Below are 24265 nucleotides of genomic sequence, written 5' to 3'. Positions count from 1 at the left end.
CTGAGTAATAACATATAACCTTTATTGTATATTCTGATACTTATCATCAACACAGCTACAATACGGAAAATTACAACAGGGTTGCATGTGTGGACGCCACAGCAACTTAAACAGGGACAGTCTGCAATCGACAGGCACAATTGAAGCCTTGTGTTTCTCTGTAGCTTTTATCATGATTTCGGCTAAATCTTTATACTTCTGATAACTTGTGATGTCGATTGGTTTGTTCTCTCCGGGGTCTGACGTAATGTCGTAAAGACGCGGGCCGTGGCAGTTTGACAGCATCCCTACAGTTACAGACGAACCGACATTTCTGTGTACCAGGTAAGTATTCAGGTTCCTCATAAACAAGTTTCCAGATAGTAGAACCTACAGGTGAAATATAAAAGAATGACATGTTTATTCAAGAACAACAGTACCATTCAGAACCCTTAAAATAAACGACTCTTCAACACTGCCAGTATTCCTCTAAATCCATCAATGGCCTCAGCGTGCTGAAAGGACGAGACGTGTGAGGAAATTCTAATGAGTGAAACAAACATTGGCAGGTAGGCGAGCATGGTAATATGTATAGGATGATAGCCATGTGAAATGAAAACACCGTTAGCAAACATGATCAAAACTGTGAAAAAATAATCATATCATTAACCTATAACAAAGACAATACATAGTGTTTCTAGACAAACCCTGGAGTTATCTATATCAGAATGAGTTCGTAACTAATCAGTCTTATTCATTGACGTCCTAAACAAATCACCGCTTATACGTCATATATAACGGCGATTGATACAGAAGACGGTAACTCTTCTGGGACACCCGGTCTTATAATCCTGGTAATGTTTCCAGGGTCTCCATGCACATACATGTTTTGTTGGTATTTAACCTTTATTTATCGATTTTGAATTTTAATAAGGTAATCTCTGTTGCTTATTTATTTATTTATTTTTTAATCTGATAAATATTTTGTAACGCTCGTTGACTTTACCTGAGCGTGGTCTGTATCGAACTGCCTGGACTATTTCGCCACAATAGTGGAAGAAAAACTCCTGAGGACTGATGTGTTCCTTTCCTTCCAGTAGTGAGTACATATCCCGTCCATCGATTGGCCGATCACGTGGTACATCTGCACCAATCAAATTCGATATGGTTGTGAACATGTCCATTTGCATAGTGGGCTCGTCGACCACAACATTAGCAGGTAGTTTGCCTGGGTACCAAACCGAAGATGGAACTCTAATGCCCCCATCCACAGCACCATGCGCCTTTCCTCCTATAAAGTAAAAATATATATTTAGTTTCGAGAAATAATTTCATACACACACACACACACACACACCCAACAGAGGGATATTTCGGGGGAATATTGTTTGACATCATCTCATTGGCAAACTTCTATTGTTTGTGCAATGTGAAGATCGAGGTGGTTCCCTTCCCTCCGCCGCAGTTCTTATTTTGATGACGTGACTGACCTAGGATTTGAAATACTATTGCCAGACGGGTGCATTCGATACAGAAGAGGACGCTTGTCCTTACCAAACACCTGGTTGTATTCTCCTAGTACATTTCTGAATGTTCTCCTTGATTATTTATTTCATTTTACCATCGATTAATCGATTTTGAGAATGCCTGTCAGTATTTCTTCTGTTTGATTTTTATGGTTTAATAACATTACAAAGAGTCTGTAACTAAAAATGAACTCTGATACACAAATATGTCTGAATATTGATAATCACTATAATATCAATCTGACCTCTGATACATAAATATATCTGAATATCGATAATCACTATAATATCGGTCTGTTCACCTTTTAGAACCCCATTCGATCCACCGTCACTGTTGCCATGTATATCTGACTCTTCCAAATGTGCCCCGTTATCAGATGTAAAATAAACCAAAGTATTCTTGCCGATATCCATGTTTTTAAGTTTGGACATAATTTCACCTGTTCCCCAGTCAAGTTCTAACACTGAATCTCCATAACGTCCATGTTTTGAGCGACCTTTGAACTCTTTGCTTGTTCGCATCGCCGTGTGAACATGATCCCAGGAAAGAAGTAGTAAAAATGGCTCCTTGTCCTTTTCACGGGCCTCCATGAATTCGAGTCCCTCCTGAACATACCGCTTTCATCAGACTTTCCAATCTGATTGGCTGTTCCACCACCTCGTGATTTTTCATGACAATGCCGTTCAAAATTCTCAACATGTTGAAGATGAAGACAAAATAAACGGCGGGGGAAAGCACGATAAGGATTCCAATCACCATGGCTACCTTACCAATATAATTTTGTTTGTACAGCCACACAAACAGGAGTACCCCGAGCGTGACGAGAGAACCTACAACGTAATAAATTGCTGGTCGCTGTGACGTTAACACTCGTTCGCCATCTCCACTGAAATCCTTCATATTGGTCAGTATGTGTCCGTAGTACTGGTCAAAGCCCTGATTCATTGGATGTAACAGATGATCCCCAAAGGTGTCTTTACTGAGACCCAAGTGCCATTTCCCTATAAATATGTTAAAGAATAGCCATATAATGTCAAATGTTTAATGGATATAAATAGGTTAAAGAATAGCCATATAGTGTCAAATGTTTAATGGATATAAATATGTTAAAGAATAGCCATATAGTGTCAAATGTTTAATGGATATAAATATGTTAAAGAATAGCCATATAGTGTCAAATGTTTAATGGATATAAATATGTTAAAGAATAGCCATATAGTGTCAAATGAATAATGGATATAAATATGTTAAAGAATAGCCATATAGTGTCAAATGTTTAATGGATATAAATATGTTAAAGAATAGCCATGTAGTGTCAAATGTTTAATGGATATAAATATGTTAAAGAATAGCCATGTAGTGTCAAATGTTTGATGGATATAAATATGTTAAAGAATAGCCATATAGTGTCAAATGTTTGATGGATATAAATATGTTAAAGAATAGCCATATAGTGTCAAATGTTTAATGGATATAAATATGTTAAAGAATAGCCATATAGTGTCAAATGTTTAATGGATATAAATATGTTAAAGAATAGCCATATAGTGTCAAATGTTTAATGGATATAAATATGTTAAAGAATAGCCATGTAGTGTCAAATGTCAATGGATATAAATATGTTAAAGAATAGCCATATAGTGTCAAATGTTTAATGGATATAAATATGTTAAAGAATAGCCATGTAGTGTCAAATGTTTAATGGATATAAATATGTTAAAGAATAGCAGATATGTCATGTTTAATGGATTATAAATATGTTAAAGAATAGCCATATAGTGTCAAATGTGTAATGGATATAGATATGGTTAAAGAATAGCCATATAGTGTCAAATGTTTAATGGATATAAATATGTTAAAGAATAGCCATATAGGTGTCAAATGTTTAATGGATATAAATATGTTAAAGAATAGCCATATAGTGTCAAATGTTTAATGGATATAAATATGTTAAAGAATAGCCATGTAGTGTCAAATGTTTGATGGATATAAATATGTTCGAGTCAAATAGTATGAGCAATGCACTGTAGCATTTTATGGCACCAATGGTTTTGTTCTTCATTCGGGTCTTACTTATTAATGTGAAATACGAGACTATTGATCTGGGCATGGCATTACATCAAATACAGTATACATATACAAACACAGTGTAAAGATTTCATGCACAGAACTGGTAGATAACATTTTAAAAGTATATTTATATGTGAATGAAGGTAAAAAGTTTATCAGAAAAAACACACGCACAGAGTCACATGACACCAAATGTTTAGCCATACACGACGTTCTTACCTACAAGTGCAGTTTTGTATCCCACGGATTTCGCCACTTCAGCCAATGTAGTTTCATTCGGGAGCATTCCTGCCCTGTTGGCAACAAATATATTCACTCTGATCAAGCCAGATGGCACCATACCTGTGAATATATAATTTAAGAAGTAATTTACAAAAAGAAATGGCATATTTACGGTACAATTTCATCTATCTATAGGCCAGATGATTTTCTCTACTCTAGTCACTGTCAAACACACGAATTATGTACTGTACTAGATATGTTATATTTAAACCTCATAATGGCATCTTAAAACCCATATGTACGATATGTTATCTTTAAACTCATTATGTGCTATATATCATATTTGATCCTCATATATACTATATGATATTTTTAAACCCCATATATATTATATGGTATCTTTCAATACTGTCAATCACACGAATTCATCTTTTCCTCTGCCGTGGCGGTGGGGAAGTCAAGTCGTCCAAGTATAGTTTCCCACCAGAAGGGTTTTTTCTTAAGTTCTTCATTATGTTGTTCTCAAGTCGTTTTTAAGTTGTTCTCATTTTCATCAGGGGATATAATTTATTTCTCATGTATTCAGCAGCTGCTATATTATATATACATATGTAGTATATAGATGATAAATTATATTTATGTACTGTACTAGATATTTTATATTTAAACCTCATAATGGTATCTTAAAACCCATATGTACGATATGTTATCTTTAAACTCCATATGTGCTATATATCATATTTGATCCTCATCTATACTATATGATATTTTTAAACCCCATATATATTATATGGTATCTTTCAACCCCATATGTTCTATATGCTATATGTAAACCCCATAATGGTATCTTTAAATATGTTATATGTAAACCTAAAAATGGTATCTTTAAACTCCATATGTACTATATGTTATATTTAAACCACATATGTACTATAATCATCAAACACGTTTTGTACTATATGTTATATTTAAACCCCATATGTACTATGTTATATTTAAACCCCATATGTACTAAATGTTATCTTTAAACCCCATATATACTATATGGTATCTTTAAACACGTTTTGTACTATACGTTATATTTAAACCCCATATGTACTAAATGTTATATTTAAACCCCATATATACCATATGGTATCTTTAAACACGTTTTGTACTATACGTTATATTTAAACCCCATATGTACTAAATGTTATCTTTAAACCCCATATATACTATATGGTATCTTTAAACCCGTTTTGTACTATATGTTATATTTAAACACCATATGTACTAAATGTTACCTTTAAACCCCATATATACTATATGGTATCTTTAAACACGTTTTGTACTATATGTTATATTTAAACCCCATATGTACTAAATGTTATCTTTAAACCCCATATATACTATATGGTATCTTTAAACACGTTTTGTACTATATGTTATATTTAAACCCCATATGTACTAAATGTTATCTTTAAACCCCATATATACTATATGGTATCTTTAAACACGTTTTGTACTATACGTTATATTTAAACCCCATATGTACTAAATGTTATCTTTAAACCCCATATATACTATATGGTATCTTTAAACACGTTTTGTACTATGTTATATTTAAACCCCATATGTACTATGTTACATGTAAACCCCATATGTACTATATACTTAATATTTAAACCCCATATGTACTAGATGTTATTTTTAAACCCCATATGTACAGTACTTCATGTTATATGTTAACCCAAAATGTATTATATCTGTTATCTTAATACCCTGTATGTACTATATATGTTTTCTAACACCTTCGCGTATGTAAGATACATTTGCATGGGATATCCCACCACCGGAACTTGAGAAGACGTTTGCTGATTGCGCAATCATGTAACATGTCAAAGGTCTGAGGCCGAAAAATAGCAACACTTTGTTAGCTCCCCTCCCTTAACATCCTCACTAGAGAAGAAGCTTAAATTGTACTTTTTTTAAAATGGCGGCCATGGCGGCCATCGTGGATTTTGGACTGACCAAAATCAATTACAACACTTGATCAGGACCATCACAGGGTCAATTAAGGTAAGTTAGAGCTGAATCTCACTGATGGAACTTGAGAAGAAGTTTGAAATAGGTGTTGTTCAGGAAAACCATGATTGCGCAATCATGTTCCAAAATAGCCGCCATGGCTCCCATGTCAAAGTTTTTACGAGGCTGCTAGATAAGAACACTTTGTTGGCGTCCTTCACTTAATATTCTCACCAATTTCCAGCTCGATGGCACCAGTGGATCTTGAAAAGAAATTTAAAGAGTGTTTTTCAAGATGGCTACCATGGCGGCCATCTTGGATTTCGGACCTATCCGAAACACTTGGTCAGGACCATCTCAGGATCCTTCCAGGCAAGTGTCATCTCAATCCAACCAGTGGAACTTGAGAAGAAGTTTGAAATGTGAAAAGTTTACGCACGTCGGACGGCGGACGGCGCACGACGACGGACGAAGCACGATGACTATAGGTCATCCTGACCCTTCGGGTCAGATGAACTAAAAATGTTCAACCGCTGAGTTAGGTGTAAAAGATGCATGTTTCATGCCCCAAACTCCATAGTTTATCAATTTGTCTTGATAACGTCCTTCTCATTATGATAGGATATCTTAAAAGTATGATATAGGAGCATATTTGTCTTGTTTGAAATGCCTCCCTTTATGCAATAAAGGTGAAAACAAATGTTCCCATCATGTGCTATATACACTCGTGAACATAACGGTATTTTTTGTGTTACTTACAATTATTCCCTGCTGCAATTTAATCACAAAGTAACTCTAAAGAAGAAACGTTTAGCATTTGCAGCAAATTATTGATAATTGTAAAAAAAAACTTAATGTCCAATCCTTTTGGTAAATAACAGGACTAGTTTTGTGCAAATGTATTGATATTTATTCGTGTTTAAGATGAAATATTATTCTCCAATATAAATGGCCTTGTTAATTTCCCTGACTTTCCCTCTTGATTTCCACACATTTGATCATCGACATCACTGAGAGGTCACTGACGAATCAGCTGTTAAATGTAGTTCAATTTCCCCCATATGTTGTGTATCGATTACTAAACATATTTAAGTGTTTTTCACCTGTATATTTTATATAACCCTCTAATCACTTTACCAGGAAGTTAGGTGCATGCATGGATCCGATAAGGTCTAGTGATCTAGAGGGTTAATCAGCATGCATAATCTTGATATGTTTTTCTGGATTGACAACGCCCGGTCTGATGACGTGTAAAAATAATGATGATCTCCAAGGTAACGGAGACGCTTGGCAGCACCGCCATGGAGAGATATACAACCAGTATGACACATCGCTGTTCCACTTGATTTCATCAGTTACACGCCGAGAGAAGGTGCGATACTCATGTATAGTCGGAAGGCATACGGATTCGAGTTAAGAGCAGGACGTCTGTATTTATGTTGTATATGTACTGACAAGTAAATAGTTGGCATCAGTCCGACATGTTGACGATACCCATGTTATATTCATGGAAATAACACGTAGTATCCTTATACTGTCTGGGTGTCGAGTGCCTGGAGCCGACGGCACACGTAACTTGTTTATAAAAGGTCAATGTGCTCCTCGTGTTATCAGCCCCCTTTATCAATAAATACTACACACGTGTAGTCACTACATAATTCATATCGCAAAACAAATAGTTGGAGGTCGATTGTTCAGCTTTTTACAGATATCATATGACAACTACTCAGTATATGGCATTATATTAAATATTACATATCACCGTATATATTCTTACTCAGCATTACATAATCTATATTCTTACCTAGCATTACATAAAACATAGTCTTACCAAGCATTACATAATATATTGTCTTACCAAGCATTACATAATATATATTCTTACCTATAATTACATAATATATTGTCTTACCTAGTATTAATTAATCTAGTCTTACCAAGCATTACATAATATATAGTCTTATCTGGCATTACATAAAAATTTTTTTTTTTTTTTTTTTGCACTCAGAACTGAGAATATATATTTGTTTTCGACTTTCAGCTTGCAGAAATTATATTTTTCCATTAAACATGTTTTTCTCTCTTTTACACTCATTTAAATGGACACACATTCACATATAACAAAAAACTCATCTTACACACTTTATAATACATGTACACCTCGCTTTTACAAGGACAACAAATTGATATACATTATTTAGACGGAGACAAGAACACGAAACCAAACCACCATACCGAACACAACCCGACTCTCTGGCTTCAAACATTGCACACATGCAGACAAAACAAAAAACAAAAAAACATGTATAAACATATTTTGAGCAATCTTCGATATATGTATAAACAATACAAATAAAAGAAGGATAACACAAATAGTTGAAACAAACTATAGACATAATGTACAAAATGTAAACATTGTAGACCTAATGCCGAGCACACTGACTGATATTCTCTATATAGTACACATTCTTACAATCATACTGACAACTTGGAATAAACCAATTTCGAACTTTTTATATATTCAATATATATTCTTACCTATAATTACATAACATATTGTCTTACCTAGTATTAGATAATCCAGTCTTACCTAGCATTACATAATATAGTCTTGCCTAGCATTACATAGTCTTATATTGAATATGAACACCGACCATGTACATCGAGGACGCGATCAGTACAATCCGATCTCTCTTAACATTGTATTGAGAGTTCGACTCCAAACACAGGTACTCGCTTCGTTCACGTAGTAATATTAGGTGTATTGACAGAGGAGGCGGGTGCGTGTGATGGGCTGTGCTAAGGGAGTTAACTCTTTCGTATCACGAGACATCTAGGTAAAGTAAAGAAATTAAGTAGAGTGCTTGTATTCGAGAAAATATTTCTTAACTCTTCAAAATGTGAAAAATTGTCTGCTTGTAGGAAAACGTTCAGTCTTAAGTTAAAGAGTATGTTAAGGGGCGTCCAACAATCTACCATACCTGTACAATGTCCATCTTCAGTAGGACTAGAACTTGTTTTTGGCTAACTTAGATATGATCTCCGCGTGTATTGCCTCTTACACGTATTAATTATTCAATGTTAATGTTAAAATGTGTATAATAGTGTATCTGTACGAGGAATGATTGATATGTTGTGAGCCTCGTATTGAAGAAGGTACTCAGAGGATGTTCTTTATAAGTCCTACTACTCTCTGACTATAAAGGGCCGTGCACCCAAGGACTGGTGTCATTTGGTTTGTTTATATCGATGAGGTAGCACTCTAAAGTAAACAAGACATTTGGCGTTTGCAAAATGGACAAACTTGGTGAAAGAGCAGTGATCCAATATTTGCATAAAAAGACTTAACACCTAAGGATATTCATAGTGATATGGGAGCAACACTAGGCAAAGATGTCCCTTCATATGCTACAGTGAATATATGGATGACGGAATGTAAGTGCGGCCGACAGAGCCTCGATGATGATCCCCCGTACTGGAAGGCCCGTCAATGTTGAACCCCAGAAATGGTCAATAAATTCATGATATTATAATGACTGACAGACGAGTCACAGAAAGATATATAGCCAGTAGATTTGGCATTTCACAGGAAAGAGTACATTCCATTCTGACTGAGGACCTTGAAATGAGAAAGCTTTCGGCCCGATGGGTATCTATATACCCCTGACAGTTGATCAGAAGCACACCAGGCACACATTACCGCGTGCTAATCTTAACCTTTTTTGAGGAAGATCCTGGCAACTTTCTTCAGAGAGATTTGTCACTATGCCCCAGAGGCCAAACAACAATCGAAGCAATGGAAGCACCCTGGCTCTCACCTGCCAAAGGCAAAGACTGTTCCATCAGCTGGGAAGGTTATGGCCTCGGTTTTCTGGAATGCAGATGGTATTCTGCTGATAGATTATCTCCAAAAGGGACAAACAATCAATGGCACATAATATGCTTCATTTCTGAGGCAGTAACGGGAAAATATTAAACCTAAGCGCAGTGGAACCTAAAGTTCTGTTATTCCATCAGGACATTGCTCCTGTTCACAAGTCTGTCATTGCCATACGTCTGCCATTCACGATTGTGACTTTAAATTGATTGATCATCCGCCTTATTCACCTGATCTCGCTCCATCAGTCTTTCATCTAATTCTAAAACTAAAAATAGCTATTCCATGCACCCACTTTCAGTTCGATGATGACGTCATACATGCAATGGATGACTTTCTGAACAGCCAAGAAAAGGAGTTCTATAAAAGTGGCATTGAGGCCCTTAAACAAAAAGTATATAGATACTGAAAGGGATTGTGTTGAAAAATAATACAACACACAAAATTCAGATTCTTTATAACAACATATCAATCAGCCCTCGGACCGGAATCTCCTTCGCGGAAACATTTAGGTTTAGTCTATTTATTATCGCTTCAATCACCTCAACCAGCACGGCCATATTTGTAGGCCTGTTATATATCAGCCGAATTCTCGGACTGCATACACAGACCACTCAACTCCATCAATGGCTGCTCACGTTCTGCTTCTTTTTCGGAACACTCGTATAACAATATACAAAAGGTAAATGAAAGAAAAGGTGTTCTGGGAGGTACTAAAAACATCAAAGGTTCTGACCTCACTATATGTAGCTAAACTGAATTCACTACATTCCTCCCTTTCTAATTGAGAATTTTAAAATAGAATTTATCAATATACATAACTGTAAACTGAATAGACTTCTTTTCCCTACAAGGAACTAAAACAGTTTCATCTATAATAGAACCATGTCTCTGCAGCACTTAAATTTACTGAACACATAACCAATTAGCTATAACACAATAACTCTTGGAATTTTTTAACACTTAACAATGTTCATAAATCCAGTTTTTGGGAGCTCGTCGTTCCCTGACTGGATAGCATCTCACTGGTTGGGGGGTCATGACACTTGTTCGCGCGGGCGTCAGCACGGTTTCACTAGCTCTAGGTTCTGCAATGACCTTGGGAACACTTGGTGGAACACTCGCAAGTGGTTTGTCCTCAATCTGAATATTTGGCGGTTCAGTCCCAATTGCTTTGTCTTCAATTGGAATGTTTGTCTGGGGACTCCTGATCGGTTGATTCTCATGTTGAAATGGTTCAACAAATTCCTCACCAGTAGCTAGGATATGGTCAACATGCACATACCTCAATGTTCTACCAATACGTATTAAGTATGTCAATGGCCCAAGTCGTTTCACCACAGACCCTATGATCCATTTTCCTTCCCTCCACGGAAGTTCTGAACACGTACGACTGGTTATGAGAGAATGTCCGTACTCGAACACGGCCCTTATCGTAATGCATTTTCTGTAATTCCTGTTGAAGGCCCACTCGTTTTCCTAAACCAGGTTTCAGCAAACTGAGTTTGGTACGAAATTGCCTCTTCAGGAACAGTTCTGCAGGCGAGACCCCTGTTACCGTATAGTGGTATGGCTGGTCCTTCTCCGCAAAATAAATATGGAGTCGCTGCTATGCGCGTGTTGGCCAACTCCAGGATTGGAGTGGGGCTGTCACATGGAGATTCCGTACCGACTGATACACACTACAAGCACCAACTGCTTTTCGAGCTCCGAGCCAACGCTTTTATCCTACATATACCTATGTGTTGATCGTGAAGATCCGCGAGTAACCGTTCTCTGTATGCGGGCGGAATGATAATACGGAGACCCCCAGGATACACCCCTGCTCTGTTGACAACTGCTCTAGTAGGGTTGGAGCTCAGCGTCTGTTACACTGTTGGGCCATACTCTCAGAGTGTAATCAAGCACGCGCGACATGATCGGATCTTTCCGTGTTGCTCGACTGATATCTTCAGCTACCACTGGAAGTCCATCTACATGCGAGAATTGAAAAATGTCAGCCTTTTCGGGCTCTACCTTTCCTTGAACCGGTAATCTCGAGAATGCGTCAGCATTGCCGTGTTCTGCTGCCTTCCGGGATATGATATCATATTGATATGTAGACAAAATTAACCCATTGCTGCATGCGGGCCGAGCCAGCGTTGGTACTCCAGTTTTTGGTCCCAAGATGGTCATCAAAAGCTTGTGATCCGTAATGAGTGTGAACCTACGACCATACAGACATTTGTGAAACTTCTTCACACCAAATATAAGTGTTAAGGCCTCCTTTTCCATTGTGCATAGTTCTTTTCGCTGTGAGCCAGTTTACGTGACGCAATGCAATTGGTCTTTCCTCGCCATTGTCCATTATGTGCGATATAACAGCACCCAATCCGTAGGCAGATGCGTCACATGCTAGTTTCAAAGATGTGTTCCCATCATAATGTACTAGCATAGTGTTCTCGGAAAGCATTACACTTCTAGAATGTTGTCTCATATTCACGGGTCCATTTCCATGGCTGGTTTTTCTGTAAGAGTTCATGCATTGGTTGCAAGATGGTTGACAAGCTGGGTAAGCATGACCCATACTAATTCAGCAGCCCCCAAAATGACTTCAACTCTGTCACATTGGTTGGGCTGGGTGCTTTCCCAATGGCTTCTACCTTCGCCGACGTTGGGTGTGAACCTTCTCGGTTGATCATGTGACCCATGTACTCTACCTCATTCTCAATGAACTTACAGTTGTCAGCTCGTAACGAATGTGTCCAGGCGCTTCAACACTTCTTCCAATGTTGTGAGATGTTTCACCTTAGTAGGAGCGGTAATCAGTATGTCATCAATCATACACAGGACGTTATCCAAACATTGTAAGATCTGGTCCATGACTGCTTGGAAAATGACAGGAGCTGAAGACACTCCAAACGGCAACCTATGATATCGATACAACCCCAGATGGGTGTTGATAGTCAGGTACTGTTCTGAATCACTGTTCAACAGTAGCTGTTGATAAGCTTGTAACAGATCAAGTTTAGTAAACTGTTCTCCGCCTGCTAACTGTGCCAACATGTCGTCAACATTTGGTAGTGGGTACTGCTGCTCATCCAGACACTGATTGACAGTACATTTGAAGTCACCACACAACCGTATAGACTATCAGTCTTTGGAACTATCACGATGGGAGTAGCCCAGTCACTGCGGTCTTTTTTGCCGATAATCCCCGTGACTCTAATCGGTTCACTTCCATCTCGAGAGACTCTCTCAGCGCGAATCTTTACAGAATATCGGTTTTGCGTTTTGGTCTAAGTGTATCTGAGCCTTAAAATGTTTTTTGTTCCCACATCCTTCTGGAACAAACGACTATACTTTGACTTTAACTCCTCCACTCCGACTGACGGACGACTGGTAGTTCCCTTTGAATCTGACTGAACACTGAAAACTTCTTTCCAATTAAGCTTGATAGTTTTAAACCAATTCCGGCCAAGCAAGGAAGGCTTGTCTCCCCTTGCTATGATCAAAGGCAAAGCCACATGTTGATCTCCATACCTCACTGATACATCAACCTTTCCCAACAACTCCATTTTGTCACCACTGTAGGTTTTCAACTGTGCTGAAGTTGATTGTAAAGGTAAATTGGTCAAACATGTTTTGTACAGTTACTCCGATATAATACTAACAGCTGCCCCAGTATCTAATTCCAATGCGCTCCACGTAACATGTGAAGTTCTGCGACCCCTCGACAAATTCGCCAATTTTACCAACGTGCGCCATGTTGTTCACCGCAAATGGAACTGCAGAAAATGCACTAAGCATCTGTGAACACGTGAAGTTCGTCTTCGACTGTCCTCGTCGCCAGTTTGTAATATATCAGCCGAATTCTCGGACTGCATACACAGACCACTCAACTCCATCAATGGCTGCTCACGTTCTGCTTTTTATTTGGAACACTAGCGATCGTATAACAATATACAAAAGGTAGATGAAAGAAAAAGTGTTCCGGGAGGTACTAAAAAACATCAAAGGTGCTAACCTCACTATATGCAGCTAAACTGAATTCACTACAGGCCTACTTCTTGGAAAAGACGCCAGAACCAACCAGAAGTATTCTACTTTCATTTTAAGTATCAGATGTTGAACTATTCGGAGATTTCATTTATCGATTGCCAGTTGAAGAATCCGAGATAAAACAGTATTCGACGGGCCTTTGAGGGCTATTTTTATCAACCTCAACAAGAGTGTGTACGAGTTGCCTCCCCTCTGCCAAACCAGGCAGCAAGCGTAATAATTCAATGATAAAACAGTCATTATATATGATATTAACGTTGTTTTTTTCTATAATTCATTTATCTTAAACAGATGTCTTCAAATACATAATTCGCGGATGTAGATATTGTGTTGTTAGTGATTTTGGCAAGAATATATCCGGTTCCATCCTGAACCCATCGGGATTTATCATAGAAATAAGCGAAGATTCCCCAAATAGTTCCGAATAAATGTGTTCTCTAGAAGTGATGATAGCACTTGAGTGTAAGGAACGACAACTCTGGTAGAGATTGGGTAGCTATAGCCGGTTGATCCAAAGCACCTAATTACTTATAAGGATTTTGTAACAAATGGCCGGTTAATTTTTTTTTTAATCTCTATATTATATGGCGCATACACAAGTTCGAAAAGGGGGGACTCTTATGAGCCATTAAATCATCTGATTGTCCAAATTTAGAGGCAGTTATCTCCAAAATACCCTAAAACATGACAAAATGTTTCCCATACAGAGCGAGTGCCTGGATTTCACAATGTGTAAAACAATAACTTACCAAAGCGGACCGGGTAGCGGCCTGTCAACAGAGCGGCTCTGCTTGGCGTACAGACACTTGCTGCCGCTAGATGATGTGTTAACTTCACTCCTTCTCGCATTAACTGGTCGATGTGGGGTGTAGGCAGGGTGGTGTTTCCAAACCCACTCAGGTCTCCGTACCCAAGATCGTCTGCTAGCATGATGATGATGTTCGGAGGCTTGTCGGCTGCGCGAGCAGTTGAAACATGACCAAAGACCAAGCCAAACAATAGAATCACATGGCGTGTTGTACCCGGTCTCATGATGTCACTCCTGTAATTGAAAACAGGGAATAAACATATATGTGGTTGAAGGCACAATTCTAGTTCGATAATAACAGAAAAAAGTTGTGTAGTTCATTAAAACAGAAAACAAAGATTCACACGAATAACTGACAGATCTAGAGTGTCTCAATCACAGGGGGTAGGCGCGGACCTACGTCACAAAAAAATAATTGTCAGATAAAAAAAAATAGCCTCTCCCGAGTATGACCCGTCCTACGACCACTGTCAAGGATATGTTCATCCTTCGCACCGTCTAGCTTGTCCGCACTATATTATCTTCTACACCACTGGAACTTTATACTTGGGTATGGGTTCACCTAGGTGATGAAGCGTGCCATGTATCAAATACAAATCACTCTAACCGTTTGACCTTTGACTTCCAATTCATATGTTGGATAGCTGTGACCATTTCTGAAATCACTTATATACTGAAAGCAAATAGGTAGCATTTGAACTTTTCATATAATATACATCCCTACTCAACACTGTCCCAAATGAACACAAGGTTATTAAATTTAGTGTAACCCTGGTAAATACTAGTGTTATGTATATAGTTATATGGGTGTGAGGTGATTACACATTACAGTCTAAGGGAGATAATAAAACTCCAGTATGTATCGGAGTTATTCCCCCCTTTTGTAAATCTCTTGTGATAAAAGATTATAATTGTTAGAATACAGAAAGATTTGGAACAGGAAAGACGTGTTTATTTGCATTGCCTAACTATAATATCTGGAATGTAAATCAGCGAGTCCCCAACCAACCTCACAGCTCACTACATTAGCCGCAATATACCGCTCGGCTAGAGAGAGCCAGAGGTCCCGGGTTCGATCCCTAGCGGAGGAAGTGATTTACATTTAATTAATCATTAGCCCGAGTTTTCTCTGGCCCTGTCACCATGTCTGGTGTAGGGCCAGAGCGCACTACTATATGAAAACGTGGAATTATCCGACACCGTTTGGTGTCGCTAAGAATCTGGTGTAAATACAATAAAATCGGGAGTGACATAACACCTACCATACATATATGGATAAATGAGATATTTATTTACCCCAGAACACCCATTTAGTCCCATCTAGGTGTTTTATTCCGTCTGTATAGACCCTCGCTTTATGCTAGTCAAAATTTCGTACTGTTGACCCGCCATTTTGTAAGTGACAGTACTGGTACGACTAACCACCCGAATCGGAACGCAATGGTCCGAAAAGACCACATATGATTTATTGTGTTTTTCTTCTTGCATAGTTTAAATTTAGATAACTAAGCTTATTATTCCCCAAAACCTGTTATATTAAATTCAAAAATTCATTATTTATAAATTATAAGGGGTAAAATATATATACAAATAAATGTTGTATTTTTTCGTTTTCGCTCCATCGCGTACTGATTAGGGTAATTAGGCCGACCGCGACCTACATAGTTAGCAATATGGCATCGAGTCAAGTATGAAATTTTGACTAGAGTAAAGCGAGGGTCTATACGGACGGAATAAAACACCTAGATGGGACTAAATGGGTGTTCTGGGGTAAATAAATATCTCATTTATCCATATATGTAAGGTAGGTGTTATGTCACTCCCGATTTTATTGTATTTACACCAGATTCTTAGCGACACCAAACGGTGTCGGATAATTCCACGTTTTCATATAGTAATGCGCTCTGGCCCTACACCAGACATGGTGACAGGGCCAGAGAAAACTCGGGCTAATTAATCATGCGCTCTGTTAAATTAGCATACATACTGCCCTTGGACAATCTAAAGTACTATATTATATCGGGGACGTACATAGATACATGTAGTATGTACGTACCTGATTATATAGTATATAGTACTGTGTTGTGTGTTGTGTATTGAAACTCGATCACCTGTATTTCAGTCCATTTTAAAAGTTTAAATCAAAACCAAATGTCTGTAATAAACGAATACATCTAAACAAAATGCTAAATGATTAGTTAACAAAATGAATATAGGACACCTTTACATTAGGACACATACCACACGATATATAGGACACCATTACAGTAGGACACATACCACCAGATAAATAGGACACCGTTACAGTAGGACACATACCACACGATATATAGGACACCGTTACAGTAGGACACATACCACACGATATATAGGACACCGTTACAGTAGGACACATACCACACGATATATAGGACACCATTAAAGTAGGACACATACCACACGATACATAGGACACCGTTATAGTAGGACACAAACCACACGATACATAGGACACCGTTACAGTAGGACACATACCACACGATACATAGGACACCGTTACAGTAGGACACATACAACACGATGCATAGGACACCGTTACAGTAGGACACATACCACACGATATATAGGACATAGGACACCGTTACAGTAGGACACATACCACACGATACATAGGACACCGTTACAGTAGGACACATATCACACGATACATAGGACACCGTTACAGTAGGACACATACCACACGATATATAGGACACCGTTACAGTAGGACACATACCACACGATATATAGGACACTGTTACATTAGGACACATACAACACGATACATAGGACACCGTTACAGTAGGACACATATCACACGATACATAGGACACCGTTACAGTAAGACACATACCACACGATAGATAGGACATCGTTACAGTAGGACACATACAACACGATATATAGGACACCGTTATAGTAGGACACATACCACACGATATATAGGACACCGTTACATTAGGACACATACCACCAGATAAATAGGACACCGTTACAGTAGGACACATACAACACGATATATAGGACACCGTTATAGTAGGACACATACCACACGATACATAGGACACCGTTATAGTAGGACACATATCACACGATACATAGGACACCGTTACAGTAGGACACATACCACACGATAGATAGGACACTGATACAGTAGGACACATACCACACGATACATAGGACACCGTTACAGTAGGACACATACCACACGATACAAAGGACACCGTTATAGTAGGACACATACAACACGATATATAGGACACCGTTATAGTAGGACACATATCACACGATACATAGGACACCGTTACAGTAGGACACATACCACATGATACATAGGACACCGTTACAGTAGGACACATACCACACGATACATAGGACACCGTTACAGTAGGACACATACCACATGATACATAGGACACCGTTACAGTAGGACACATACCACACGATACATAGGACACCGTTGCAGTAGGATATCTACCACACGATACATAGGACATCGTTACAGTAGGACACATACCACACGATACATAGGACACCGTTGCAGTAGGATATCTACCACACGATACATAGGACATCGTTACAGTAGGACACATACCACACGATACATAGGACACCGTTACAGTAGGACACATACAACACGATATATAGGACACCGTTAGAGTAGGACACATACCACACGATACATAGGACATCGTTACAGTAGGACACATACCACACGATACATAGGACACCGTTACAGTAGGACACATACCACACGATATATAGGACACCGTTACAGTAGGACACATACCACACGATACATAGGACACCGATACAGTAGGACACATACCACACGATACATAGGACACCGTTACAATAGGACACATACCACACGATACAAAGGACACCGTTACAGTAGGACACATACCACACGATACATAGGACACCGTTACAGTAGGACACATACAACACGATACATAGGACACCGTTACAGTAGGACACATACCACACGATACATAGGACACCGTTATAGTAGGACACAAACCACACGATACATAGGACATCGTTACAGTAGGACACATACCACACGATACATAGGACACCGTTAGAGTAGGACACATACCACACGATACATAGGACACCGTTACAGTAGGACACATACAACACGATATATAGGACACCGTTAGAGTAGGACACATACCACACGATACATAGGACATCGTTACAGTAGGACACATACCACACGATACATAGGACACCGTTACAGTAGGACACATACCACACGATATATAGGACACCGTTACAGTAGGACACATACCACACGATACATAGGACACCGTTATAGTAGGACACATACCACACGATACATAGGACACCGTTACAGTAGGACACATACCACACGATACATAGGACACCGTTACAGTAGGACACATACAACACGATATATAGGACACCGTTACAGTAGGACACATACCACACGATACATAGGACACCGTTATAGTAGGACACATACAACACGATATATAGGACACCGTTATAGTAGGACACATACAACACGATATATAGGACACCGTTACAGTAGGACACATACCACACGATATATAGGACACCGTTACAGTAGGACACATACCACACGATACATAGGACACCGTTATAGTAGGACACATACAACACGATATATAGGACACCGTTATAGTAGGACACATATCACACGATACATAGGACACCGTTACAGTAGGACACATACCACACGATATATAGGACACCGATACAGTAGGACACATACCACACGATACATAGGACACCGTTACAATAGGACACATACCACACGATACATAGGACACCGTTACAGTAGGACACATACCACACGATACATAGGACACCGTTACAGTAGGACACATACCACATGATACATAGGACACCGTTACAGTAGGACACATACCACACGATACATAGGACACCGTTGCAGTAGGATATCTACCACACGATACATAGGACATCGTTACAGTAGGACACATACCACACGATACATAGGACACCGTTGCAGTAGGATATCTACCACACGATACATAGGACATCGTTACAGTAGGACACATACCACACGATACATAGGACACCGTTACAGTAGGACACATACACAACGATATATAGGACACCGTTAGAGTAGGACACATACCACACGATACATAGGACATCGTTACAGTAGGACACATACCACACGATACATAGGACACCGTTACAGTAGGACACATACCACACGATATATAGGACACCGTTACAGTAGGACACATACCACACGATACATAGGACACCGATACAGTAGGACACATACCACACGATACATAGGACACCGTTACAATAGGACACATACCACACGATACAAAGGACACCGTTACAGTAGGACACATACCACACGATACATAGGACACCGTTACAGTAGGACACATACAACACGATACATAGGACACCGTTACAGTAGGACACATACCACACGATACATAGGACACCGTTATAGTAGGACACAAACCACACGATACATAGGACATCGTTACAGTAGGACACATACCACACGATACATAGGACACCGTTACAGTAGGACACATACCACACGATACATAGGACACCGTTACAGTAGGACACATACAACACGATATATAGGACACCGTTAGAGTAGGACACATACCACACGATACATAGGACATCGTTACAGTAGGACACATACCACACGATACATAGGACACCGTTACAGTAGGACACATACCACACGATATATAGGACACCGTTACAGTAGGACACATACCACACGATACATAGGACACCGTTATAGTAGGACACATACCACACGATACATAGGACACCGTTACAGTAGGACACATACCACACGATACATAGGACACCGTTACAGTAGGACACATACAACACGATATATAGGACACCGTTACAGTAGGACACATACCACACGATACATAGGACACCGTTATAGTAGGACACATACAACACGATATATAGGACACCGTTATAGTAGGACACATACAACACGATATATAGGACACCGTTACAGTAGGACACATACCACACGATATATAGGACACCGTTACAGTAGGACACATACCACACGATACATAGGACACCGTTATAGTAGGACACATACAACACGATATATAGGACACCGTTATAGTAGGACACATATCACACGATACATAGGACACCGTTACAGTAGGACACATACCACACGATATATAGGACACCGATACAGTAGGACACATACCACACGATACATAGGACACCGTTACAATAGGACACATACCACACGATACATAGGACACCGTTACAGTAGGACACATACCACACGATACATAGGACACCGTTACAGTAGGACACATACCACACGATACATAGGACACCGTTACAGTAGGACACAAACCACACGATACATAGGACACCGTTACAGTAGGACACATACAACACGATATATAGGACACCGTTACAGTAGGACACATACCACACGATACATAGGACACCGTTATAGTAGGACACATACAACACGATATATAGGACACCGTTATAGTAGGACACATACAACACGATATATAGGACACCGTTACAGTAGGACACATACCACACGATATATAGGACACCGTTACAGTAGGACACATACCACACGATACATAGGACACCGTTATAGTAGGACACATACAACACGATATATAGGACACCGTTATAGTAGGACACATATCACACGATACATAGGACACCGTTACAGTAGGACACATACCACACGATATATAGGACACCGATACAGTAGGACACATACCACACGATACATAGGACACCGTTACAATAGGACACATACCACACGATACATAGGACACCGTTACAGTAGGACACATACCACACGATACATAGGACACCGTTACAGTAGGACACATACCACACGATACATAGGACACCGTTACAGTAGGACACATACCACACGATACATAGGACACCGTTACAGTAGGACACATACCACACGATACATAGGCCACCGTTACAGTAGGACACATACCACACGATACATAGGACACCGTTACAGTAGGACACATACCACACGATACATAGGACACCGTTACATTAGGACATATGTATACAACACGATACATACAATAATGTAGGACACCGTTGCAGTAGGATATCTACCACACGATACATAGGACACCGATACATTAGGACATATGTATACAACACGATACATACAATAATGTAGGACACCGTTGCAGTAGGATATCTACCACACGATACATAGGACACCGTTACATTAGGACATATGTATACAACACGATACATACAATAATGTAGGACACCGATACAGTAGGACACATACCACACGATACATAGGACACCGTTACAGTAGGACACATACCACACGATACATAGGACACCGATACAGTAGGACACATACCACACGATACATAGGACACCGTTATAGTAGGACACATACCACACGATACATAGGACACCGTTACAGTAGGACACATACCACACGATACATAGGACACCGTTACAGTAGGACACATACCACACGATACATAGGACACCGTTACAGTAGGACACATACCACACGATACATAGGACACCGTTAAAGTAGGACACATACCACACGATATATAGGACACCGTTACAGTAAGACACATACCACACGATATATAGGACACCGTTACAGTAGGACACATACCACACGATACATAGGACACCGTTACATTAGGACATATGTATACAACACGATACATACAATAATGTAGGACACCGATACAGTAGGACACATACCACACGATACATAGGACACCGTTACAGTAGGACACATACCACACGATACATAGGACACCGTTACAGTAGGACACATACCACACGATACATAGGACACCGTTAAAGTAGGACACATACCACACGATACAGTACATAGGACATCGTTACAGTAGGACAAATACCACACGATACATAGGACACCGTTACAGTAGGACACATACCACACGATATATAGGACACCGATACAGTAGGACACATACCACACGATACATAGGACACCGTTACAATAGGACACATACCACACGATACATAGGACACCGTTACAGTAGGACACATACCACACGATACATAGGACACCGTTACAGTAGGACACATACCACACGATACATAGGACACCGTTACAGTAGGACACATACCACACGATACATAGGACACCGTTACAGTAGGACACATACCACACGATACATAGGCCACCGTTACAGTAGGACACATACCACACGATACATAGGACACCGTTACAGTAGGACACATACCACACGATACATAGGACACCGATACATTAGGACATATGTATACAACACGATACATACAATAATGTAGGACACCGTTGCAGTAGGATATCTACCACACGATACATAGGACACCGTTACATTAGGACATATGTATACAACACGATACATACAATAATGTAGGACACCGATACAGTAGGACACATACCACACGATACATAGGACACCGTTACAGTAGGACACATACCACACGATACATAGGACACCGATACAGTAGGACACATACCACACGATACATAGGACACCGTTATAGTAGGACACATACCACACGATACATAGGACACCGTTACAGTAGGACACATACCACACGATACATAGGACACCGTTACAGTAGGACACATACCACACGATACATAGGACACCGTTACAGTAGGACACATACCACACGATACATAGGACACCGTTACAGTAGGACACATACCACACGATATATAGGACACCGTTACAGTAAGACACATACCACACGATATATAGGACACCGTTACAGTAGGACACATACCACACGATACATAGGACACCGTTACATTAGGACATATGTATACAACACGATACATACAATAATGTAGGACACCGATACAGTAGGACACATACCACACGATACATAGGACACCGTTACAGTAGGACACATACCACACGATACATAGGACACCGTTACAGTAGGACACATACCACACGATACATAGGACACCGTTAAAGTAGGACACATACCACACGATACAGTACATAGGACATCGTTACAGTAGGACAAATACCACACGATACATAGGACACTGTTACAGTAGGACACATACCACACGATACAGTACATAGGACATCGTTACAGTAGGACAAATACCACACGATACATAGGACACTGTTACAGTAGGACACATACCACACGATACAGTACATAGGACATCGTTACAGTAGGACAAATACCACACGATACATAGGACACTGTTACAGTAGGACACATACCACACGATATATAGGACATCGTTACAGTAGGACAAATACCACACGATACATAGGACACTGTTACAGTAGGACACATACCACACGATATATAGGACACCGTTAAAAATGAGGGGAAGTATTTCCCTACACACACATGTAGATCGCTGTAGGTACATTGTAACGTGACGGTTAAAGTTTATATCTGCTCATGTTACTGTGACACAGTTTACAGCTATATCACTCACCATGCCTCGATAGGCGGACAATAACAGCTACACTGTAACTTTACCTTACCTCAACTGATGATTTGGATGTAAAAACTGGTGATACCACAGAAATGTGTCCGTTAGTCTTACCGGGTGGACAGCCGTACACCTTTGTGTGTTAACTCGTTATACTCATATATATCTGGTCCAAAATACGAACTAGATCTTGACACTTGTCCTGGTT

The 24265-nt window shown here is 39.5% G+C and overlaps 1 protein-coding gene across 1 annotated transcript; it reads right to left on the bottom strand.

The window, feature by feature from the left end:
- Positions 1 to 24265, bottom strand: LOC117324491 (steryl-sulfatase-like). The gene is given in 8 exon segments (XM_033880372.1): positions 1 to 258; positions 260 to 369; positions 986 to 1270; positions 1808 to 2126; positions 2128 to 2507; positions 3796 to 3918; positions 14470 to 14762; positions 24110 to 24265. Coding segments are annotated over 7 exon segments (1737 nt in total). The 5' UTR covers positions 14753 to 14762; positions 24110 to 24265; the 3' UTR covers positions 1 to 21.

This window comes from Pecten maximus, chromosome 3 (assembly GCF_902652985.1).
Source record: "Pecten maximus chromosome 3, xPecMax1.1, whole genome shotgun sequence".
Lineage (NCBI taxonomy): Eukaryota > Metazoa > Mollusca > Bivalvia > Pectinida > Pectinidae > Pecten > Pecten maximus.
Note: the sequence above shows the minus strand (reverse complement) of the source record. Positions and strands in the feature narration are given on the sequence as shown.